Source organism: Xenopus laevis, chromosome 2S, assembly GCF_017654675.1.
Source record: "Xenopus laevis strain J_2021 chromosome 2S, Xenopus_laevis_v10.1, whole genome shotgun sequence".
In the NCBI taxonomy this organism is placed as follows: domain Eukaryota; kingdom Metazoa; phylum Chordata; class Amphibia; order Anura; family Pipidae; genus Xenopus; species Xenopus laevis.
The window spans coordinates 28602755-28629604 of record NC_054374.1 but is presented as its reverse complement, the minus strand read 5'-3'; the positions used below and the strand labels follow the sequence as shown (position 1 = coordinate 28629604).

General features: G+C 42.1%; 1 protein-coding gene across 4 annotated transcripts in view; it reads right to left on the bottom strand.

Moving 5' to 3' along the window:
• Positions 1–558: 558 nt before the first annotated feature.
• The window catches only part of casr.S (calcium-sensing receptor S homeolog), a 33528-nt gene continuing 7236 nt past the window's right edge, over positions 559–26850 (bottom strand). Inside the window, exons 1-7 of one of the 4 annotated variants that reach the window (XM_041583528.1) lie at positions 16660–16683; positions 13674–14109; positions 12877–13183; positions 11381–12250; positions 5607–5837; positions 5155–5278; positions 559–2513 (exon numbers count right to left, since the gene is read on the bottom strand). In XM_041583528.1, coding sequence (XP_041439462.1) covers positions 1099–2513; positions 5155–5278; positions 5607–5837; positions 11381–12250; positions 12877–13183; positions 13674–13864 — 3138 coding nt within the window. In that variant the 5' untranslated portion in view covers positions 13865–14109; positions 16660–16683 and the 3' untranslated portion in view covers positions 559–1098. Of the gene's footprint in view, positions 2514–5154; positions 5279–5606; positions 5838–11380; positions 12251–12876; positions 13184–13673; positions 14110–14709; positions 15114–15803; positions 16339–16659; positions 16684–26850 lie in introns of those variants that run through there. The other 3 variants (XM_018249001.2, XM_041583529.1, XM_018249002.2) reach the window with 3 other exon arrangements.

Below are 26850 nucleotides of genomic sequence, written 5' to 3'. Positions count from 1 at the left end.
GGTTCATTTATGTCAGTATCGCTTTAAGAAAGCATTCTGTCAGTTCTACTGAGCTCTGTCTCCGCAGGCAGTTATATAATTTCAATAACAAGGTATTTCTGAAGAAACTGAATAAATAAAGACTGCAGTTTGTGCCAGAACAAGTGATGGGATGTTTAGGGCATGGGTTTGGGGTGTAATGGCAAGAATCATTACCCTCTCTTGTAGGAATGTGCCCTTTCTGGCTGTCGGGCCCCAGGAGGTATTTGGTGCTGCCTGAACCTGTCTCTCTTCTTCTGAAACTTTTCTCTCCAGTGGCTCCTAATCCCTCTTTATAAAGAGGAAGGCCTGATGCCCCCAGGCCAAGTAATTATTCCTATCCATCCCAAGATCTCTGTGGAACTTTACTGATTTGTTTGACCCACTATATACATATCCACTATATACAGTATATCATCACTAGATTATAAACCCATTCTATATATTGCACTTGTTTTACCACCCGGGGCCCAACAATCAGATATCCCACAATCCAAGATGGGTCTTGTGTATTGGACAATGAACAAAAATTTCCCAACATTCCCAGCAAATATTTATTAATGTAAGTAACATTATAACAGTATATTCCCCTAATATATTTCCTTACCCCTTTACACATACAAACACTGGACCACACCACAAGAATTCCGCCAGCCTTGCTATGGATCATGATAATGGAATATTATTACACTACAGTATATACAATCATTATGGATAATGCGCTAACATAAAGAATATAGTGTTATGATGTATGCCGACAAAATGCTCTGTATAAAGGTTCCGTATCATTGTGGATCATAGTGTTGGGAGGCTTGGTGGCTTCGGAATGACACAACATCTGGACCCTATCTCCCCCATTGTTAATATTTAAGCAGTAAGCGAGACATTTTCGAGTTTTGTGGTGCCCAATGTAGGAGGTTTGCTTAAACACGTCTTGAAGTGGCTATCTTTGACTCACTGTAGAGCCAAGGTCCAAAGTTCTTGCTACAGGGCACAGAAATATTTAAATGATATGAGTTCATATCTCCTACTAGGTATCCCATTCATCTACTGACCAATAAGTTCATGTAAGTGCATGTATTAAGAGTTCATCATATTCTCTGTAATGGCTCCATCGCTGACATTCTTGGAGTTCCCCATCTGAGTTTGGGTTAAATCTGTGCTTTGATTCTCAGGTTTGATGTTGGTGACAGATTCTTGGGATTCAGCCTCATCGATGTTTGAGGCTGTTCTGAAACTAGATTCACTTCCAGCGTCGCTGTTCTGGAGTGGGAGTAAGGCTCTGTGCCTCATCAGGCTATCATCACTGTTCTTGCCTTCCAGCGAGTTCTTGGCTTTGGTTGTTCTGTTGGATACGGCATTCTTTTGGGTTTCATCAAAGCTCAGCGACAGAGTGACTGTTCCACTGCCAAAGCTGACTTTCTGCTTGCACGCTCGATTCTTGTCTCCTACGGAAAAATGCTCGGTGTGGTTGCTTTTGCTGCTGATTGAAGATGATGGCGAGGAACCAGTAGATCCCCCTAAGCTGTTGGACCTCTTGTGTGAAACGTTGCTGCGTCTCAGGGTTGCTCTGGCCGCTACCTTAAATGCGTGAGCTACAGTGCTACAACGGACTTCTTCAATTGTGTTCCTTGATGGTTTGAAGAGGATAATATAGATTTTGTTAAAGAAAATACAAGTTAAAAGCCCAAAGCTTGAAGCCAAGATAGCAATGACCTCAACTGCGGACACAAACTTGCCATAGGTGCTAGCATAGGCTGGGATGAAAGATATCCAAACAATGAAGAATATTAGCATGCTGAAGGTGATAAACTTGGCTTCATTGAAATTCTCTGGTAGTTTCCTGGCCTTAAAAGCAAAGAAGAAGCAAATGGCAGCCAGAAGGCACGTGTAGCCAATGAGGAACCCAAGAGCCATCAATGAACCTTCGTTACATGTAATGAAAATGATCTCATCTTCCAAATCCTGATTTCTGTAACTCCATGGAGGTGCCGTGTACAGCCAGATTATGCAGGTCACAATTTGCACAAATGTGCAAAGGAACACCAGAAGGAACTGTAGATTGAGGCCCCACCACTTTCTCTGAAAGCTTGTAGGGATTTTTGCTTCAAACACAAGCAGAATACGGTTGGTCTTCACTAGTATGCAAGAGATACAAAGGACAAAACTGATGCCAAAAGCTGGTTGCCTCAACCTACATGTCCAGTCCTGTGGCTCTCCAATGAAAAACAAGGAACTGGAAAAGCAGCAGATCAAGGAGAACAGTAGGAGGTAGGAGAGTTCCCGGTTTGTGGCCTTGACAATGGGTGTGTTGCGGAATTTGATGAAAACACCGAGAACAAATGAAGTGAGACATATACCTAAAATGGCAAACATAGTCAGGGCGATTCCAAAGGGCTCCGTCCAAGACAAGAATTCGATCTGCTTGGCAATGCAGGAAGTGTGGTTTTCATTGGACCAGTAATCCTTGGCACATTTCTCACAGGCACTGGCATCTGCCAAAGATACAACAAAAGTGTTAGCAACAGGGTGCGGCATATTAAATGATTGGTACAGTTATTGGTGGCTGCCTTAAATGATGTGACTGATGTTGGATGGACCATATTGGGGAACTTGTTTATTTCTGGCCACAGGACCTCACTGGTTGGGCTATTTTTGTGGTGATGGAAGGTGTTTGCTTTAAGTTGGACATACACACGCCAATATAATCGCACAGAAAAAAGTTGTATTTGATTTTCGGACCATAATTGTCCCGACAAGTTTCATACCATGGTATGATAACAATACCTTGGTAACAAGATAATAATAATAATATCTTTGCATGTATTGCTTGTATCTGATGATATCAACTGTTGACCTATGATGTAAAAACAAAATGCACACACTCAGAGGGGAACTTTATAAACGTTTGTCCCTTGGATGATATGAACGTTTGTACCATACAAAGAGTTTAAAATGGAATGAAGATATGAAATGTTTTAAATCATCAATACAGGATATTTAATAATACACTATCTATATTGATGTCACTACTATTTCCAGAATGTAACTTTTGTATGATTGTTGTCTGTCAGTTAATGGCTAGAATATTATCTGATTTGTTATTTTTCTGACTTTAATCCTGCAATTTAAATCTGAATGTTAGTTTTGGATCGTTGCATTAAAAGCGTATGATCAATATCCGAACATTCGCTGTACGTCCAATAAAATCTGAACGTGTATGCCCAGCTTTAGGGAGATGGCTCAAGGTGACCATAGACACTCAGATATGGTATGAAATTAACTTTTGTACGGTATTCGGTGCATTTATGGCAGGAGACGTGCCGACGGATATCGGCAGAAGACAAGGATATTGGTTGGCTCGTCCATCAGTCGGAAAATAGGCCACTGTAGGTGGTAGAATTCTGTATTTTCTACATGTATTTGCTAATGCTTCAGTTCTACACATCTGTACTGAAAACAGATGATCTTTCCTGCGACAAATGGTTGCAAGAAAAATCATAATTGTAACATCTATGGCCTCTCCCCATGTGTCCCATGTGTTTACATTTTAAAAAAGGGGAAATGTAACTGGGGATTTTCTAACATTTTCAGAAAAGCCTGAACATTCATCAGAAAACCATGAATATATCAGAGATGCACATGACCCTTGTGCTGCCCAAATACACAGACACTAGGACACAGAGTATTTCATACTTAGGAACCTACAGAAAGTCCAAGGGACTGATATATCAGTAGTAACAATATCGTTATATCCTTTCTCCCCAGATCCCATTTGTATTGGAATCTATGTGCAAGTTTCCATTGGAATAAAGGATACCACTAGCCACTACCTCTCTATTGAACTCAATTCGGGCAAATGGGCAAATTCTGCTGAAGTGATGCAGGGTTCTTCTCTCTAATTACACACTCCCCTACCCATTATGGACATTAGTGTTCCAGATGACTGGATATTATGAACACACACGTGTGCAAGGGTGTGAAGGGGAAAGTGACAGGTAAAAGCAGATTCCGGGCAGAGGAGATGGGGGTGCATTCCTACAGGACTGTTTGTGCAAAGATAATTGGGCTGAGTGCAGAGAATGTAAATAGCCCCAAGGGATGGAATCTAACGATGATTATAACTGGTTAGTAGCCCCCCTTGGTGCTGCCCAACTGGATAGCTTGGTTATGCATATGGGAAAGGTTACATTCCTGGCAGTTAAAGGTCCAGTATTGGGAAAGAGCCCAACCAGTCCTGGGGTCTAACACATTTGATTTAGTGAAAGGGAACTGTTACAGTGTTGGGTAGAAAGTGATGGTATTTTTAGTAGTACCATTTTGACCTCGTGTAAGACAAAACTCAGTAAAGGAAAACCTTTAGTAATAGTCAGGCAATTTATTCATACATACATACATAACAGTTTTGTCTGGGTAAGCTGTTGGAGTAACACACAGAATGTCACCCAAGGACTTACCAAAGACCCACCTCTTGGTCCAGGCGTTATATAGCTTTCAGAAGGCATTTACAGTAATTGTGACAAGGGGTTCACGGAAATACCATACATGGTCTGGCGAGGAGACTTACTGACATATACATTTATACATTCCTGCAAGATGTGCAGTTTTGCAACATAAGAGATTTCTGGTTCCAACTGTCCACAGCCTCGTAAACATCTGTTGACTAAACATAGCCATTGTGGTACAGACAGCTATTGAGCAACACTTCTGCAAAAGGGCATAAGAGACTTGCTGACACTATGCTGACACTCTGGAATCTAAGTAACAGAGTGGAGATAATTTATTTGTATGGCCTAGTATAAGTTATATGAGTGACGATTGTCCACAGTTGACCATTAGCCCTTATAGTCCATCCTGCCTTGGGCCCTATAGCATTATGGCGTCATAGAGGGCTGGGGTGACAACTATCAACCCTCTGACACTAGCCATTCGTCCGTCTTAGGAATTAGACCGTTCCAGATATATTTTATATAAACAAAAGCGACTCTGAATTCTTTCAACAGAAACAGAATTAACAAAATGAACTCTAAGCACAAAATGATTCTGTAGCCTGTTCTTTAAGCAGTGATTGCCAGTGCACAGACTATGCCAGATATAAAGAGATGGAGCTGGTTATATTGGGGTGCTGTGGGTTACCTGTCTCATCACTGTATTCCCCGTCGGGGCAGTCAACACATTCAAAGCAGCAGGTGGGTTTCCCTTCAATGATGCCTTTCCGGGTGCCTTCCTGGCAGATTTGACTGCAGTTGGAAATTGGGACCTGCCCACATGAGAGGAATAGTGTTAGAGGGTGAACCCCGCTTAATTCTGTTGAACCCCCACATGAGTCATTAGATGCAGAGGACAATGAGTGTAAGAGTGAGTCTCCCCTTAGGGGGCAGATTGTGTGAATTAATCTGCAACAATTCTGCAGGGGGTTACTATGCTTTCTTCTCCTGAAGAAGATTCGGACAATTAGTCCCAAACACTGTCTGTTACAAATATAAATATGGTTCTGATGTATCTGGATGATACCAGTGTTAGGTAAGAGTAAAGCCCCTTTATCATGTCCCCACCTTAGCACCCAAGACTTTCTGCCCAATACCCACCACTCGGGAGAAGCCTCTCCACAGGATTTTGCTTTCGTTGATGAAGAGCCGCTCGCCCACCTTGGCATAGACGTTGTAGTACCCCACCTCCTCGAACACAATGGAGTTGTCCTCCTTGGACAGGTGCCAGTTGATGATGGAGTAGTTTCCCACCAGGTCCCCTGAGTCATTGAAGTCCACCTGCTCCCCCATATTGTTGGTGAAATTGAGATGCCGCAAGTGTTTCAGCAACTGCATTAAGGAGAGAAGTTACTTCAGTAGCAACATAAAGAAACCTCCCTTACTGCTGACTGCACTGGCTCTTGGGTTTGATCCCAGCCTGGGCACTATGTGCAGGGAGTGTGTATGATCCCCCCATGTCTGTGTGGGTTCCCCCGCTTACTCTGATTTCCTCACACACCCCAAATACATACAGGCAGGTTCACTGATGATACCACTGGCCTTTGTGATTGTGATAGGGAACCTCAGATTGTAAGCTCCACTTGAAATCATCACACCTAATCCTTTAGATTGTAAATTCCAATGAGCACTTGATGAAGAGGAACGCCCCTGAAACGTTGTGACGACAAATAAACACGTAAGGGGCTTGTCCCCTGCTTGAAATTGCCCTGAGTGCCTGTATTTTTGTTCCAGCAGGACCCTCAACAGCTCCTGTATCAACACTTATATGTTATATGTATGCTTGGTGTGCGCCCTTCTATTGCACAGTGCCCCCAAATATGTTTGGGATGTTTTCATCTGTCTATCTATTTATCTATCTATCATCTATCTGTCTGTCTATCTATCTATCTATCTATCTATCTATTTCTCCCTCTATCTATCTATCTCTCCCTCTATCTATCTATCTATCTATCTCTCCCTCTATCTATCTTTATCTATCTATCTATCTATCTATCTATCATTTATCTATCTCTAAATGTCAGTTTCTATATCACCACCTTGTGGTGCAAAGTGGGAACTCTCTGCTTTTGTCGATTTATCTATCTATTTATCTATTATCTATCTATCATAGATCTATCTATCTAATATCTATCTATCTATCTATCATCTATTTATCTATCTATCTATCTATCTATCTATCTATCTATCTGTCATCTATCTGTCTGTCTGTCTGTCTGTCTGTCTGTCTGTCTGTCTGTCTGTCTGCCTGTCTCTAAATGCCAGTATATCACCACCTTGTGGTGCAAAATAGGAACTCCCTGCTTTTGTCGATTTACAGCAGCGGTCCCCAACCTTTTTTTACTCGTGAGCCACATGAATGTAAAAAAGAGTTGGAGAGCAACACAAGCATGAAAAATTCCATGGGGATGTCAATTAAGGGCTGTTGTTGGCTGTTTGGTAGCCCCTTCATGGACTGGTAGTCTACAGAAGACTCTATTTGGCAGAACACCTGTTTTTTATGCAACCAAAACTTGCCTCCAAGCCGTGAATTTAAAAATAAGCCCCTGCTTTGAGGCCACTGGGAGCAACATCCAAGGGGTTGGTGAGCACCATGTTGTTTGCGAGCTACTGGTTGGGGACCACTGATTTACAGTATCTATTATTTATCTATTATCTATCTATCATCTATCTATTTATTATCTATAATCTATCTCTGTCTGTCTGTCTCTCTCTCTGTCTTGTGGTGCAAAGTGGGAACTCTCTGCTTGTGTCATGTTAATTGCTGTTTTTGTGTACATGTGTGTGTGTAGCACCTGTATTCCCTTTCCACCCTGTAACTACACCTTTGTTGCCAATGTATAGAGTATGTAATGTCTCTTGGGCATATGTAAAAGGGATGCTATCAGTTCACCTCTTTATTATATTGGCAACTCCTGTATCGGTACTTGGGGGGTGCTGTACTAAGTATAAAGGCAGTCTCGGCCCATTGGTAGAACCATCGATTACATATTTGTACAAATTCCATGAGATTGACTTACCATTCTACACCTGTGCTTCTCTATAACTCTCCAGGCAGATCCACTGAACTATACAACCCAATTCATCGCTATAGAAAGGGAATGGGCAAATTGTGTCTGTGTTTGCAGCCTTACAGTAAATTGTTTATCAGTGAGCTAATGATGTACATAACACACAATGTACCTGTGTGGCTGGAAGCCATAGACAGTGCAGCAGCCACTGACTCCCCCAGGGGTTTTTAATTAGCGGGATGGAGCAAAATAACAGTAACTCTGGATCAATATGCTCTGTTTCACACTCCACATGCACCATACAGCCACTTATAACATGACTACCTGTATCTGCTGTACCATTAGTGAGCAGAGCTGCACCTATTGAATTAATTTTACTTAAAGGGGCAAAACACAACAAAACCACCATCAAACCTCAATTGTACATTTCTGAATTTTAAATGTTTTCCTTTCATGACCTTTTTCTCAGATCCCTGCCCATTCCCCACAAACATACTAACATTTTTTAACAAACCTCTAGGGCCCTCTACCGCTTCCCCCATTCCCCATTGCATATCACAAACCTTTTATTAAGGGGGTAGTTAGGAGGGGCCCACCAGGCCCAGTGTCCTATTGGCTCAGTGCCAGAGGAATGTCATAGTCACTATTTAGTGGCTTTGAAGGGAGCTGTTTGTGCCTCTGTGTACTTGAATGCCAGGGCCTGTTCTGAATCCCAGTGCCAACCTGGGACCCCTATACATTCTGGGGCCCCCAGCTTCCAATATCCCTGACTAAGGTATCCTGAGCTACTGTATGTAGAAGAGCTTTCTAACCTAAATGATTAAATAAGTAAGAGTACCAGCTGTGTGTAACATGGTAGTCCTACATGAATAAAGGATATTGATTATAATAATGAGCAAAGAGGAAATTGAGACCAACTATTCTGCCCCAGAGGATGTGTCTTTATTCTAATTCCTTGAAGTATGAGCACCATCTAGTGGGGGCCAGACAAATCACAATTTTCTATTATCAGCGGGTCCCATAGCTTTGTGCAGAGGGAGGTCTAAGGGGAGGTTGAATCTGTAAAGCTGGGCCCACATTTGCACAGTCTTTTAGCCTTCAAAGGGGAACTCCACCCAAAACAAGTTTTTGCCATAATAAACGAAAATATAATTCAATGACATGTACATATAACTATAAACCCAGTGAAAATAAGGACCGTGTGGATATTGGGAAGATGCTTAGAATTATATTGTTTCTGGAGTCAGAGGCAGCAGTGCAGATGAAGGGACAGACACAATGACAGTTACGCAGAACTATAAACCCAGTGAGAATGAGGAATGAATGAATACTGGGAAGTTGTATCAGGAGTCAGAGGCAGCAGTGCAGAGAAAGAGACATACACAATGACAGTTACACAGAACTTTATAAACCCAGTGAGAATGAGGGATGAATGGATATTGGGGAATTGTATCAGGAGTCAAAGGCAGCAGTGCAGAGCAGAAAAAGGGACAAACACAATGACACACAGAACTATAAACCCAGTTTATAAGAGAATGAGGAACGAATGGATATTGGGAAGTTGTTTAGAGTTACATTGTTTCAGGAGTCATAGCCAGCAATGCAGAGAACAGAAAGGGACAGTCAGAATGGATGGATATTGGGAAATTGCTTAGAGTTACATTCTTTTTCCTTAAGCAAAAACTGTTTTTGGTAGGAGTTCCCATGAAAATATGCTTATCCTTATATAGCACAAACATAATCTCAATGCTTTTACAGAGATTATCCATGATTCCCATCAATTCTTGTCCCAATAAGTTTAAAATCTAAGGTCCGTATCACATTTCCATCAGTCCTTGTCCTAGTGAGTTTATAATCTAAGGTCCCTATTAAATTCCCATCCATCTCTGCTCCATTGAGTTTACAATCTAAGGTTCCTATAATATTCCCATCAGCCCTTGTCCCAGCAAATTTACAATCTAAGGTCCCTATCGCATTCCTTTCAGTCTCTGCCCCAGTGAGCTTACAGTCTTATGTCCGTATCACACTCATACATACTAGGGCCAGTTATATCAGGAGCCAATTAACTTGCCTGTATTTATTTGGGGTTTGCATAAATAGTGCCATCATGAAAGATATTTAGATACATGGGAGGTGTTTACTAACACTGGAGATAAATATCACTGGTGATGTTTCCTATAGCGACCAATAAGATATTTGCTTTTGTTTTCTAACTTGTAGATAATTGTTCAAATCTGATTGCTGATTGGTTGCTATGGGAAACATTGCCAGTGTTAGTAAACGCACCCATCTTAATTTAATTTAAAAAGTGCATTTGTTTTGTATAAATCGTCAAACACAGTTCTTGGTGGTGGACACAGAGCTTTGGACTGTTTATTTTGCTGTATCGCTCTTTTAGCTCATAACAAGGTTACAGATATATAGAAACATTGGGGTAACAGCCACCCTGATATAGTTCCAGGGGTACCCAGAGCACAAATAAGCACTCACCCCAAATCTCCCCCTAACTGGCCTTCAGGCTGGGTCCCCTTAGCTCATAACAAGGTTACAGATATATAGAAACATTGGGGTAACAGTCACTCTGCTATAGTTCCAGGGATACCCAGAGCACAAATAAGCACTCACCCCAAATCTCCCCCTAACTGGCCTTCAGGCTGGGTCCCCTTAGCTCATAACAAGGTTACAGATATATAGAAACATTGGGGTAACAGTCACTCTGCTATAGTTCCAGGGATACCCAGAGCACAAATAAGCACTCACCCCAAATCTCCCCCTAACTGGCCTTCAGGCTGGGCCCTCTTAGCTCATAACAAGGTTACAGATATATAGAAACATTGGGGTAACAGTCACCCTGCTATAGTTCCAGGGATACCCAGAGCACAAATAAGCACTCACCCCAAATCTCCCCCTAACTGGCCTTCAGGCTGGGCCCCTTAGCTCATAACAAGGTTACAGATATATAGAAACATTGGGGTAACAGTCACCCTGCTATAGTTCCAGGGATACCCAGAGCACAAATAAGCACTCACCCCAAATCTCCCCCTAACTGGCCTTCAGGCTGGGCCCCCTTAGCTCATAACAAGGTTACAGATATATAGAAACATTGGGGTAACAGTCACCCTGCTATAGTTCCAGGGATACCCAGGGCACAAATAAGCACTCACCCCAAATCTCCCCCTAACTGGCCTTCAGGCTGGGCCCCCTTAGCTCATAACAATGTTACAGATATATAGAAACATTGGGGTAACAGTCACCCTGCTATAGTTCCAGGGGTACCCAGGGCACAATTTATAGGCAGAGAAACAAAGGGAAAGTGTTGGAAGGGTTACTGCCTGCTCTGTTCTCATTTACTTACAGAAACAGGGATAGCGCAGCATTAATTGGTTTTCATCTTGTGCTGCGGGGCACCGTTGCTATATGATATAGGAGGGGCTTATATATACCTATGCTGGACTGATACTAGCATTTATATCTATAAAGAGATATTGAGAAATGTCGTCAATTCTAATGTTTTTCAATTCCTGAAGCAAATGTATTATGAAATACAATGCCACAAGTGTCTGAGTGCTAATTAGGAGACAGTGAGACGCACAAGCCTAATTCCAAGGCAGGAAGCTGGGGGATTATTACAAGGAATAATTAAAAAATACAGGAAGAAGCAAATCTATTAAAGCCTTCTGTTCTTAGGCAGATATTTGGATGTTGGTTTGTACAGGCAACGGGTCTGATATATTGTGTATTCCTATAACATTTCATATTCTGCACACACAATACTCTATGCCTTCATGTTACTAAATTCATGCTTTAATTTGCCCTGAGTATACCAGCTTGGTATATGTATAGATATCATTAAGGAGCACTTACCTGCCAGGCTTCCACTTTCTTTATGTCGGCACAGGAATTGTTGGCAAACAGCCCTTTCCCAGGGGTGCAGGAGTATATATCTTGCAGAGCATAAGCGATGGAATAAACCGCAAGATACACATTGTAGGATATCCGTAAATGGGTGAAATCCAGATATGGGGTCTCTACACTCGAGATGTTTTCCTTGCCACTACAGGGGAGGCGGAAAGATGAGCTGTTCCCCCATCTGTTGGGGTCCTCAGGGGCCCCCATTAAAGAAGGAGAAGAAAGACTTTTGGAAGGAAGATGACAATTAAAAGTCTCTTCCCAGAATTCCTTCAGGAAGCCATTGACATTGGACATTTTGAGATTCACTTTCTGAAGAAATTCACGAAAACCAGGAATCTGCCCTGCTCTCAAGGCAAACCCAATGGTTCCCCCCATCACATCAAAGAAATTGGGATGGGCAATGAGAGATGAGCTGGCCCAGGCCTCACTAGCCAACCAGATGCGGCCAGTAATATTACGTTTGACAATCTCCTTGATCAGAGGCTCCAGGTCAGGCCCGCTGGAGAAGACAACAATGACTTTGGCTGTTGAGTTTTGGATAACTGTTGCCACCCTGTCTATTTCCTCTTCCTCCATGTACTGAGAGATGAGTTCAGTGAAATCAAAGCAGATTTCCCTCTCCTCTGCTTCCTCACGGAACTTCTCAATCCCTGGGCGCCCATAATCGTCATCTGCTGCAATGGTACCCACCCAATTCCACTGGAAGTATTCAATGATATCCGCCATGCCGGTGGCTTGATGCTCATCATTAGGCATAGTGCGCAGGAAGGATTTGTACTGGTTCTTGTTGCTTAGGAGTCGGCTTGATGAGGCGTAACTAACCTGCAAAACATCGAAGAGTGGCCTGTTAGACTGGCATGGCAACTATATGATTTGCCAACAATATCATTATGTGTGTAATTAATTTCCCAGTGTTTTTAAAACAAGAAGTTCTGTTTAAAAAGGACTAATATGCTGATCATTCCCAATATTGCTGGCATTTAGGTGTTTAATTGTACTAAAAATGTCTGCCCAGTACTTACCTTAGTTTATTCCTGCTCCTGGGCTGCTCTCTTTCCCTTGATCAGACAGTAACCTCCCCCTGAATAAGTCAATCAAATCTCCCCCCAGATCTTAGCCTAGTTTCTTCCTGCTCCTGGGCTACTCTCTGTCCCATGGTCAGACAGTAACCTCCCTCTGGAAAAGTCAATCAAATCTCCCCCCAGATATTAGCATAGTTTCTTCCTGCTCCTGGGCTGCTCTCTTTCCCATGGTCAGACAGTAACCTCCCCTTGGATAAGTCAATCCAATCTTCACCCAGGCTAGTTTCTTCCTGCTCCTAGGCTGCTATCTTGACATGTTATATTGCTGAACAGGAATCCACAATACAGTATAATGCCTGCATCACAACATATAATTTTACACTTGTCCTCCCTTATTACCCTAGTGCCCCACTGTGTATGTGTTACCTGAGGAATGTGAAAGAGTCCAAGCAGATTTGCCACTGCAGTGGAAACGCCGGATCCTGTGGCTCCTACCACGGCAATTGTGGAGGGCATATGCTCTGAACAATTACAGAACTCATCCAGATTTAGGGAGTCAATTTTATTCTGAGCTACAAAGCTGAGGGTGGCCTCTAGAGCCTTGGATACTGTGTTGCACGTGTCAAAGATTCTGTAGCCCAGAGTGATGTTGGGGAGGAGTGTAGGGGAGCTGTTAATTTCCTCTATAGCAAAGATCATTGCCTTCAACCAGCGAAATCCACGGAAATTGTATCTGTTTCCAGAAAAGAAAATGGTTATTAAAGAGGATAATTACTCTAGGGGCATTGTGATTTTGTTGCCAGTTACGCTTACCCCAGGAAAAGCAAATGAAAGTCTGTGACTCAAGCCGTTGGTGGGACTACAACATTCTGGAAGATTACACAGGAAAAAGTAGGGAGTCTGGGTGGGGCTAGAACATTGACAGCTTACAATGAAAGGTACTCAAGCAGTGGGCTGGGCTAGAACACTCTGATGGGGGATTATAAGAAAGTGGTAGGGATTCTGTCGACCAATCAGTGGGTGGGACTAGAACACTCTGATGGTAGCTTACAGAGGGGGAGCAGGGAATTTGCAATTAAAGCAGTGGGTCGGACTAGAACACTAATGGCAACTTACAAAGGGGAGCTTTCGTTTAATTTAAACCTTGTTAGTAAACAGATGGAATCAACATACACCTCCATTACTATATTATACACGTCCCACTTCGCCAGGTTGGCCCTTACCGGACACACTCAAGTGATTCAGGCCTTGATTCCAGATCCTCGTCCTTGGAAGCCACCCCGAAATGTATGGGGAAAAGCCCACCCAGTATAATGTCTCCCTTCTTCTGAGCTCTCTTGTCTGGCCCATAGGCAGAATGGTGGTGAATAAGGCAGAGGAGCAGGAGCGTCAGGCAGCCAGTGATTAGATTCATACTTCTCCAGTGAGTTGTGAGAGTTCACAAGGATGGAAATAATACAGGGATGTGGAGCCCAATGTCAGGTTGGGGCGCAAAGCTCAGCTGATGCTGGGTGCTCCTACTAAGAAGTGCAGCACACATGGCTACAGCTTAACGAATAGATGGGTGGGAGTCCATGTATCGGTGGATTTTTCTGGGTGCTTTTTTCTATTGCCATCTCTCTGAACACTGGGACAGTGTCTCATGTAGAAAGCATTGTCCTAGAAAAAAATCATAATAGTAAATTTAATTTAAAATAAGAACAAAGGAAACGTGTAGCATTAAGATTACACAAGCAATGGAAGGTCCTGCAAAAGGAATATTTGTATCCACCCTTCCGTTCATTTTAGACCAATGTTTCTTTGCCTTTATCTCTTGGCACCCATATTACTTTGGAGGATCAGTCTGTTGAGGATGCGTAAGGAACATTATACTGTATATATAATGTATGCTGATATGTACAGTGTTATGGATGATCCCAAGTCTATCACCTAAGACCTGTAGTCGCTATACACAATGCTATGAAGACGTGTGAGTCCCATGGCACTGCAGGCACACAGTCCGTGGGCATGGACACAGTGTCGGACTGGGATATTAGGGGCCCACCCAAAAACCTTAGACCAGGGGCCCACCAATGAACCATAGACCAGGGGCCCACTCTCAGTACTATTCTTCTTCTACTCTCTCAAGCTCTATTCTCCTAGTCTCTATTCTTTACATACTATAATCTATTATTCCATCTATTTAGCCACTTTGTTCTCAAAGAAATAGGGAATGGCCATGAATAAAGGTGTATAAAACACATATAAGCATTTACTTACCCTTTAAAGCAGATGGAGTAAGAGCAAGAGACACTCAGCAGCTAATGATAGTTTTGGGGTTAGTATGCATGCAGCTAATGAAAATAGATACATTAACAAATGTGCCTGTGGTCCCACGCAGTCTCCAATATCAGCTCTTCCATCCCATATTGATCCTGGCGCACTGCCCACCCTGCAGGTATCAAACCCCTTGTGTTACCGCATTACTCTCACGATCCTACGTGCCGTCGCCACCACAAGCACCATCCTCATATTAATCTGTCTCTTCTGTATCTCACACACACAAAGAACATCAATATTCCCCTTGTAATTGTTGTGGATCCAAAACAAGAGTGACTTGCTTGCATTCCCCTGGCATAAGAGTGAAAAGGTACCCCCTACTGTAAATTATAAGGATAGTAGCAGTCACTGAGGGGTTCTGTGACCATATAAAGGCACAAGGCTGCAGGCTGAGTTATACAGGGAACTCTGAGTATCACTCATGTATTATAAGGGATAATGTACCCCCTACTTTAAATTATAAGAATAGTAGCAGTCACTGAGGGGTTCTGAGACTATAGAAAGGCACAAGGCTGCAGGCTGACTTATACAGGGAACTCTGAGTATCACTCATGTATTATAAGGAATATTGTACCCCCTACTGTTAATTATAAGAATAATAGCAGTCACTGAGGGCTTCTGTGACCATATACTGTAAAGGCACCAAGCTGCAGGCTGAGTTATACAGGGAACTCTGAATTTCACTCATGTATTATAAGGAATATTGTACCCCCTACTGTAAATGATAAGGATATTAGAAGTCACTGAGGGGTTCTGTGACCATATAAAGGTACAAGGCTGCAGGCTGAGTTATACAGGGAACTCTGAGTATCACTCATGTATTATTGTTAGGGACAATAATCAGTCCTGAGAGTATCTATTCCCCGTCCTAATTAGTTTGTGCAGAGGTATAGACCGGAAGAATGACACTGACACAGACAGTTCAGTATACAAAATGCTTGTTAGCGTATAGCGATATATGATATATGTTTGCAAACAGCTGAGCAAGGAAATAGTTGAAAACACACAGCATAACAGTAAAATAGACTTTTTACCTGGAAGATGATAAAGTAACACAGACACCTGTCTTCCACAATCCCCCCTGATATAAGAGCGAGAGCGCTCACCAACGGCCAACACCCAGTTGTGTGTGACAGTCATCCAGCAGCTGGATTGGACGAGAGTGAGGCTGAGGAAATAGACAGGGTTGGGGACCTTCTGTCATACCTTTAGGCCCACCCTTATCTAAATGGAAATGGGGAACACGAATAGCAAACAGCCTGAAGGGATACCGGCTTTTGAAATTGTTAAACGGCGGGAGGGAACAAAGGCCGTTAAGGAATATGACAAACTCGCAAAAATTTGCGATTTAACCTCCCATGGTCCTAGATTACAGCCGGAAAACTGGCGAATAGTTGTAGCTGAACGTAGGGGTCTTCTACGAGACAAGGGTCTGCTAGAGAGTGCAGAAGCATGGTTGAGAGTGGCAAGGGACCTGCAGAGGGAATTTTGGTCTGAACAAAGAGTTATACAACCAGACGGGAAAGTCAAATATCTGTATCACAGGGAACCACCTTTCCCTTGTATGGTGAATGTGCAGCCACCACCCTATAATGGCGCCTCAGAGAAAGGCAGCCCCGGATATAAGAGTTTTATCAGCATAGCCAATGATCATAACAGAAATCATAATATGTCCTTATTCGGAAAGCTTCTGCAGTCATCTTCAGGAAACAGGTGCAGAGTGGCTTAACCACAAACCGTTGTGACACTTTCTTAGCATGACCCTGTTTCTTTGAAGAGGTTCCTCTTCGTTACTTCCTAGCGAATAGCGATATATGATATATGTTTGCAAACAGCTGAGCAAGGAAATAGTTGAAAACACACAGCATAACAGTAAAATAGACTTTTTACCTGGAAGATGATAAAGTAACACAGACACCTGCCCTCCACATTATAAGGGATAATGTACCCCCCTACTTATATTATATGGGTGCACTGAACAACAAGAGAGGTAGTATTAATTCTTCACAGAGCTGCTGTACATGGGAATCTGTACAACAGCCGTACTGGCTAGCTATTGAATGGACGATGTGTCAGGGCTTTAGCTGATATGATGGTATTGCTGTGCCTGTAAAGGACTGGGGTTCAGTATTTCATGGTGGCTTAGAAACAAAGCAATGTACAGTAGGACAAGTTTTTTCTTGTAGAGTTAGGATAATCTGTGCAGCAGAGAATGCATTGCCTATAAATAAAAGTGAACGGTACAAGAGATATGGCAAGTACTGCATCCTGCCCAGCAAAATAAGTCAATAGGTAAGTGCTTAGAGAGATGCACAATCAATAGACCAACTTGGGATGGGGGCCAAGGGAGACCTGCAGCAAATAAAGTATATAGTTGCTCAGGAAGGAAGATAAAAGCAATAAAACATAAGAGAGCTGATAATCTTTGAGCGCAGCAAAAGCAGCAGCTGTTCCACTGTACTGGCCAAATATAGATACCAGGTAAGACACCCTCTGCAGCTGCTTACAGATCCCAGGCCCCTGCTGTGAACACAAAGAGGTCTCATCAAAATTTAATGTGCAGTGCCAAGTGCAAGGTCCATGGCACTGTAGCCAAACTCCATGGATGTTGGTGCAATATTAAAATGAATCACAGATTGAAGAGGATTGTTCCTATTGTGGCCTAAGAACCTCCATCGATTGCCAGACAGAGTCCTGTATACAACAGGTTAAGCTCCCACTATAACACACCAGCTCTATGAAAGGGTACTGTATGGTAGAAGACCCTGCTGGCTCTATGGTAGAAAACCCAGGAAGATCCTGCTAGCTCTATATAGGAGACACACGAAGATCCTGCTAGCTCTATATAGGAGATGCACAAAGACCCTGCTGACTCTATGTTGGAGACCCAGGAAGACTCTGCTGGCTATATGGTAGAAGACCCAAGAAGATGATGCTGGCTCTTTGTAGGAGACCCAGGAAGACCCCACTGGCTCTATGTAGGAAATCCAGGAAGATCCTGCTGACTCTATGTAGGAAACCCAGGAAGATCCTGCTGACTCTATGTAGGAGACCCAGGAAGACCCTGCTGGTTCTATGTAGGAGACCCAGGAAGACCCTGCTGGCTCTATGTAGGAGACCCAGGAAGACCCCACTGGCTCTATGTAGGAAACCCAGGAAGATCCTGCTGACTCTATGTAGGAGACCCAGGAAGACCCTGCTGGCTTTATGTAGGAGACCCAGGAAGACCCTGCTGGCTCTATGTAGGAGACCCAGGAAGACCCTGCTGGCTCTATGTAGGAGACCCAGGAAGACTCTGCTGGCTCTATGTAGGAGACCCAGGAAGACCATGCTGGTTCTATGTAGGAGTCCCAAGAAGACTCTGCTGCTGGCTCTATGTAGGAGACCCAGGAAGACCACACTGGTTGTATTGTGGGAGTCCCAGCATAAGAAAGTCCAACTGGAGTTCAGCAAAAGGCATCAAAACAAGTAAAGATCCCTCTGGGTGAATGTCCTGTGGGAAAACGCAAAATCCCTTTGTTTTCAGGAAATAAATGAAGCCTTGAAAGAAAAGGACCCCGCTCCTACAGCCACACATGGGGGAATTAGCTAATGTTTTGGGGTTGCTTTGCTGCCCTTGGAACTGGGTGCCTGAAGTCTGTGCATGGCACTATGAAATCCATTGTAAATCATGGGTCTTCCAGAAGGACAATGACCTGAAGCTTCACTTCAAAAAGAACCCAGGAACGAGTAAAGAGAAACACTGGACTGTGGCAATACTAAATCCAGATCTTAATCCCATTGGTCATATGTGGACTGCAGATGGGGGAAGGCACATTCTAATTTCAGGAGGACTGGAGCAGGGTGCATTATAGGTTTATACTCTGCAAAGATGCAAATAAAACCAAAATTTGGCCATTTTAGGGCATGTCTTTGATCCACAATGTCCAGGTCTAGTTGTGGCTCCAATCCATCTTAAACCTCACCCACTGCTCCTTTGGCACTTTACTGACTGGGTCAGTCCTAGCAAATTGGGCACAGTAGAAAAAGAAGAACAGCACCACCATTCAATTTGTGCAGCAGATAAACTTAACTAGAAACGTAGAAACCATAAAACTAAGCTAAACAGAACAGAGTATATATTATGATGGAAAATACGGTGAGACTTTGCCTTTAAACTCAAAATGCAAAGGACTGATGCGGCCCCATTAAATGACAAGAGAATGCAGAAAGCTCAGTGAAGAGGTTAGATAAATAGGATCCTCTGATTAGAACCCAAGCCTCCCACACAGAACAAACATCAGCCATTATAAATAATTCAGGGGACATTTAACGCAAACACTGGTACCAAATTATTTCCCCACTCATTTCCCGTCTGGGCTGTTCCTGCTCTCCAAATCACATTGCCCTCTCCCCTTCTCTATTGACTCTGCCGCTCCTCTCAAGCGTCTGGTAAACACCACAGTGATTGCTGCTTGTGACTTCCTCTCAACTCCAAACTATTCAGTGGCCCTAGCAATTGGCTCCTAATTATACCCCTTAAACCTCTCATCCCAACAATACTTGTATCGTTTGTTATTCCACGCAGCAATATTGGGCCACTGCAGAAAATACCACAAGACTCTGTACAGAGAGATACCATTAACACACAATTCAGCAGGAACTGCCCCCTAAGTTTGCTCATAGCCTGTACAGAGAGATCCCATAAAACTATGGCAGCATAGGTATTCCCCTGTACTAAGCACAATCCAGCAGGAACAGTGGCCTAAGTTTGCTCATCACCTATACAGAGAGATCCCCTAAAACTATGGCAGCATAGGTTTTCCCCTGTTATAAGCACAATTCAGCAGGAAGAGCCCTCTAAGTTTGCTCATAGCCTGGGTAGAGAGATCCCATAAAACTATGGCAGCATAGATATTCCCTATACTAAGCACAATTCAGCAGGAACAGACCCCTCAGTTTGCTCATAGCCTGTACAGAGAGATCCCATAAAACTGAGGCAGCATGAGCATAGGTATTTCCCTGTACTAAGCACAATTCAGCAGGAACAGTCCTCTAAGTTTGCTCATAGCCTGTACAGAGAGATCCTATAAACAATGGCAGCATAGGTATTCCCCTGTATTGAGCACAATTCAGCAGGAACAGCCCCCTAAGTTTCCTTATAGCCTGTACAGAGAGCTCTCAAAAAACTACGGCAGCATAAGTATTCCCTGTACTAAATAGCTAATTAATGCTTAATTCTATTGTGTATTATATTAATACCCACCTTTATTTATATACAGTACATTTTATAAAGTTATAGCTGGACTAAAATATTCCTTATAAGTCACACATGCCCACAGTATATTCAAATTCCTGCAAATAATATTGCTGTTTTAATCTGGCCCGTCACATCTGCCCGGTTAGAATCACATTATCGGGGAATATTAAAAGTCTTTATGGGAGGGTTTTTTCTCTGTATAACAGAGAAAGGAGGGCTGATGCCATTAACAAGATGCCAACAAAAGTGAATTTAAAACTGATGAGAATTTCATTTGCTTCCAAGAAGAGTCATTAATGAGTAATGGATGGACTGGGAGCGGTGCCATTAATATCTAATAACCTGACTGATAACAGTTTCACAGAGAGCAGCTGCGGGAGTGGCAGCAAATTGCACCTGTAATTAATGTCTGAGTAAAGCTCAGACATTGGGGATCATTATGTACCCACATATTGATTTCCTTGATTGGTCTCTTCATCTGCCCATCTATTTATTTATCCATCTATCCATGATCTTTCCATTATCTATCTATCGATCTCTTTATCTATCTTTTGCTATCTTTCTAGCTCTATAGCTATCTATCGCTTTATCTATCGATCTATCTAGCTCTATAGCTAGTTATATATCAATCAAATTATTTATCTAGCTATATCTTTATCTATCTATCTATCTATCTATCTATCTCTTTACCTCTCTCTCTCTATCACCTATTTATCCATCTCTGTCTATTTATATCTATCTATCTATCTATCTATCTATCTATCTATCTATCTATCTATCTATCTATTATCTATCTATCTATCTATCTATCTCTATCTATTTATCTCTATATATCTATCTATTTATCTATCTATCTCTTTATATCTATTTATATCTGTTTATCTATCATCTATCCATCCATCCATGTACACTAATTGGACTAGACTATTTACAGACAGAGCCATCTGGTTAGTATTTTAAACCTCTTACTTTCACTAGTAATAACATTCCCAGAAGAAAGACAGACATTTTTGGGAACTTAAGAGCAACATTTTGGTGAAACGATGATGTTAAATCAGAGAAATGCATTATTAATTGATGGGACTACAAAAAAAACTGTGTAAAATGTGAGAATACTTAAAATGAGGTTATGTTATTCTGAGGTTTTATTGTATCTACTTCTAAAAGTGCAAATAAACACTTTTTGTAAGTATGAGAACTAACAGATAATCACAAAACAGCACAATGGAGGCAATTAACTAAGATAAACAAATATCAAACTCTTCGGTGAGCCCAGCGGGCATATGTAGCCCCCTCAAGTGACATTTCCACCTACACCTAGGGTTGCCATCTGCCTGATCAACCATAATTTTTACCGTCTAGGCCGGTAAAATAAAATAAAAGCCACCTGGCCTGTCTTTTACCGGTAAAAATGATGGTTGATCCCAATGTTATTAATAGATAAAAAAGATAAATATATAGGAAGGCCGGTATTTTTTTCCAGAAAAGGTGGCAACCCTACTTGCAACTCAAGATTATATAAAGACAGAGCCTCAGGTAAATCTACCACACTTTATATAAATGAGAGCCATAAAGTTCATTTTACTGTTTGGCCTTGGCCAGTACATGGGAATGGCTGGAGGGCAAGGATAGTGCTAGCCCACAAGAAACAAACAGACAGTTCTTATTCACTGGGGCCATTCTCCATATAAAGGGGGCACTTGTATTCCATGAAGGAGCCAATGAGCAGAGAAACTGTTTAAATGTGAAATAAAACAATGAAAAAAACACCGCAACTCATAGTTAAAATGTTAATGTCACTCACAATACAACCAGTGACTTCTATAAGACCCAATATTACCAAATGAATAGACATTATTCTATGGTGAATTTGTCTTCCCTGTCTTCCCGGGCAAAGCTATGATTGGCCCCTTGTAAGGAACACAAAATGGCAAAGAGTGCTCCGTCTCTTGAAGAGATGAAGGCGGCAAGAGGCCTAAGAATGTGAAGGTGATATTTCGGAAAAGGAACAGGTTGTAAATGAGAACTTTGCCGTCACACTTGGCTGCATTGCTCCAATGGAAGCGACACGCCCCGTCACCCGGGCGATGGTGTGACTTTTCAGAGCCTCCATGGCTCATTTAGCCTTAGTAATAACCTAATTGGGCTGGAAAAATGCAGAGGCAGGAGCGCCCAGACCACAGCTCCAGAGTTGCTCGGGGATCAGGCATTGGAAAACACAGGAGATGCCCCGATAAGAGAGACACTTTCTCTGGCAGTTCTGTTAGCTGTGAGGGAGATGCTGGGGGGAATAATGTGCAGCAGCTTTGGCGGGAAAAGAGGCCTCCAGTCAATCACTAGAAGGGAGCAAATCACTAGAAGGGCTGACATTTTTCCTATTAATAATCAAAATACCTCATATAATGCAATAATTCCCTTCAGTGACTTTTATATGCCCTTTAGCTCCCCTTCCGCCATCCCAATGCCCCAAATGCATGAAAGTGATTCATTTCACCCATTATAATTTTGCCCAGAACATTAATTTCTGTCACAAAACCTTATTGTACATTTACCAGGGGCAGGGACTGATGGGAACGATATACAGGGTGCCCCTTTTTCTGTGAAAAAATCCTGTCCTTTTTATAGTTTTATTTTCTTATTAATAACATTGGGGGTCAGACTGGGCCAAAGGAGCCCACTGAGTTTTTGACCCAGGGCCGCTGCCTTCCTCCCTCCCTGATGGCCAGAGTTTGGGGGGCCCCAAAACCCATGCTGCAGGCACCTTTGCTGTGTGCGCACCTGTAGGCTCACCGCTAGCCGAAGGGCCCAAGAGGAGAGAGGAGGCACATGCTGGAGCATTCTGTTGGGGGCAGAAGTTTATAAAGAAGGTGAGGGTGGTGGGCCTTTAAAGGAGACAGTGGCGTAACTAGATGTTACTGGGCCCCATAGCAAATTCATTTTATGGCCCCCAACATAACCACAAATAAAGAAGAAGGCTAGAAATGTTGTACATTATGTTTTGGGCTTCTGTACTAGCCCAAGGTGAACACAGTCCTTTAGCAGTAAAGATCTGTGTCTCCAAAGATGCCCCAGTAGCTCAACATCAGCCAGATGGCAACCAAAAATAAGAGGCAGATTTTTTTGACCAAACTAAACAAAACCTTTATTTGCACTTTCTGTCATGGCATTAAAAAATTTGCCTGGGCGGCACTTTACCAGGGGTGTCAAACTGAGAAAAGCTGAATTTCTGCTTTTCAACCACTATCACTCTATTTAGCCAGATGTTGGGGGGTGAAGCCGTTGAGTCTGGTCCAGGAAGGCTCCCCTCTGCTATGGAAAAAAGAAACGAGGGGGGAAAAATCTTTCTGGTAGAAAACATTAATAAAATGAATAGAAATGGCTAAAAAGTAATTGGATTTGGCTAACATCTCAATGTCACAGTTTTCCTTTCATGGAGAAATTACAGGAGTCAGCCTAATCTTGTGACTTTTTGTAGTATTCCTGCAAAATCCTTTGTGCCAGGCCAAAATCTAAACTGTCAATTTAAAACACTGGAAAACTGGGGATACTTTATGGAATTTATTTTGGGGGGGGGGTATTTTGCATAAATGTGAAGGTGTCAACTGAAACCTTTTTGGATGGAGAGATTTTGTGGATTGTTTGAATTTGGCACATCCCTTACCTTAAAACTGTTTTTCAGCTTCATATTTAGGATAAATGTGTCAGTTCTCTTGGGGCATTCTGGGCAGTTTTTGTGTAATTATATATTTATTTTGGATTTTAAGATTTTGGTCCAGGTATCCTTGCTTGTTTTCAATGTTTTGCTTATACAATTTCAGGTGGTTTATGCACATTTGACTGGGCAGCCCAGAAGGTGGGAACCGCCCTACGTATTCCTTTCCCTGCAGACAGATGTGAGTGCTGGCTGAGCTGGGCAGCAGAAGAAACAAGAGAAAAGGAGGCAATGCTGTAACCAATGAGTCCAAATTAATTTGCCTTTTTAATAAGCTCTGCCTTAATCCCTGTGAATAATTGCAGCCAATTCTGTGTTCCCTCTGGGCTCACACAGGTTCAGCTTTGGATACACTGATGTCAAAGCCGCCATCTAAACTTTGTGCTCATTATAGAGAGCTCTATGCTGTCTAATCCTTTTATGACTGGAGCAATTTCATCCTGCGTCAGTGGCAGTAGAGACCAGTGTGAGATAGATAGATAGATAGATAGATAGATAGATAGATAGATAGATAGATAGATAGATAATAGATAGATAGATAGATAGATAGATAGATAGATAGATAGATAGATAGATAGATAGATAGATAGATAGATAGACAGAGAGACGGGCGGACAGACGGACGGACAGACACAGATAGATAGATAGATAATAGATAGATAGACACATAGATAGATAGACACATAGATAGATAGATAGATAGATAGATAGATAGATAGATAGATAGATAGATAGATAGATAGATATAGTGAATAAAGTACCCCCTCTTGTAAAATATAAGGATATTATAAGTTACCGAGGAGTTTCATGACCATATAAAAACACGAGGCCAAAGGCCGAGTGTTTTTATACAGGTCATGTAACTCCGAGGTAACTTATAATATCCTCATATTTTACAACTGGGGGTACTTTATTAATTATAATACACAAATTTTAGTGAGTCATGTGACAGAAATTACATCACTACTCACCGTTTATAACTGATGACATCACTACTCACAGTTTATAAGGATATAATTTACAAGATATTCACGGCTTTTGTGTATTATAGATAGATATAGAACCCAGTTGGGGAAGTCACTCTGGGATGGACACAGGCCCCCTCTGAGTAGATAGATAGATAGATAGATAGATAGATAGATAGATAGATAGATAGATAGATAGATAGATGATAGATAGATAGATAGATAGATAGATAGATAGATAGATAGACAGACAGACAGACAGACAGACAGACAGACAGACAGACAGACGGATGGATGGATAGATAGACAGACATCTGTAGATTCTGGCAAATGCAACAGAGGTAAGATGCCACAGACACTCGCTATTTATTGCACCTGATGGACAGACAGACAGACAGACAGACAGATAGATATAGAACCCAGTTGGGGAAGTCACTCTGGGATGGACACAGGCCCCCTCTCGATAGATAGCTCCAAGTTCCACAACGTCTTTTTCAGATTTATTGGACAACAAAATACACTTACAAGATATTGAGACTTCAGTGCGAAAACAAAATTGTCTCACAGCTCACTTGTCCTCAACATGTTTCGTGCAGGAGCGTTTCATCAGGAAGAGTCTATTTTTAATCTCAGTCCAGACCCGGTGTTTCCTGTGTGCTTCTTGAGTGTGTGTCACAATCTTTACTAAACATGACTGCATTGCCTTCCCTTTGTGTAACTGATTTGTGCAAATAAATGAAGTGACCCAAGCCACAGCATTCACTGAAAATGATTTTCTAACATTTTGAGTCAACAGACCCCTAAATCATCATGAAATAATATTTCCTAATTTTGTTCTGAAGTCACAAATGCCACTGGCAGCCAAGTGAATTGCAGATGGATGTTTGCGGGAAGGGCAGCTTGCAGCAATGGGATACTCCTGGCCTGTAAGTAATATCTAGTGTTCGTAATCATATAAACCATTAAACCGGATTGGGGGAGGGGGGGTTATTTCCTCTTATCTCCTCAATTATTCGCTTCCTTGCACAGAAATCTCTTAGTGACCCATTAGAGGCTCAGACCTTTAGTGGGCAGGTCACTCTGTTTGTTGTTTTCAGTTTGGTTGTTACATTTATATTTTTATAATGTTGGACTGCAATTTAAAGGGGAAAGTAGACCCTGTATATCAGTAGAGGGGAATTGGTATGAAATTGGTGTCTTCAGCTGTCCACACTCAAGCAGATACTGGTGCCATTTCAGGTATGAGACCAAGCCAATCATTTTCTGGACAAATTTCTGTTTATGGCTCTTCAGGTATTTGGAAAGTAAATACAGACACTGCCTGTTGCTAGGGTCAGCAGCAGTAACAGTATAATCATTAAATGTCCAAATTGGATGTCTGCTGAAGAAATACTAACTCCAAGTCAACTTATAACTGTGTGCCTAACACATGTCAGATTGTAATGTATCCTGCCATCAATAAGTGCAACACAATCCCTCACCATTACATTATAAATTTATGTCATATTATCTATTATCAGATAATGTTTCATGTTACTCCCATGGTGCCCAGGGAAGTATAAACCATTATACCCCACTATGATTCCATAGGCAACAATCCTACAGTGAAATCTCACAGTTCCTTCACATGACTCTCTTTGCCCTTCCTTATCTCTCTAGGGTTTAGAGCAGGGATCCCCAACCTTTTGAACCCGTGAGCAACATTCAGAAGTAAAAGGAGTTGGGGAGCAACACTAACATGAAGATTTTTATTGGGGTGCCAAATAAGTGCTGTGATTGGTCATTTTGCAGCCCATATGTGGATTGTCAACCTACATTGAGGCTCTTTTTGGCAGTGAGGTAGTAGATTAGAGGCAGCGCACTCCTGGGCATCAAATAATAATCGCTCCTCTCCAGATCAATAAAAAGTTATATCCTTTTTATTTTAAACATAGGATCAATCAGATAGACTTAGTATCTGAGCTCTTTTTGGCAGTGCACCTGGATTTTATGCAGCCAAAATTTGCCTCCAAGCCAGAAATGTAAAAATAAGCACCTACATTGAGACCACTGGAGAGCAACATGTTGCCCACAAGATACTGGTTGGGGATCACTGGTTTAGAGCAATAATTCATATATTACATAAAGACTGCCCATGCCTAATGTCAGTGAGAATCGCATGACTG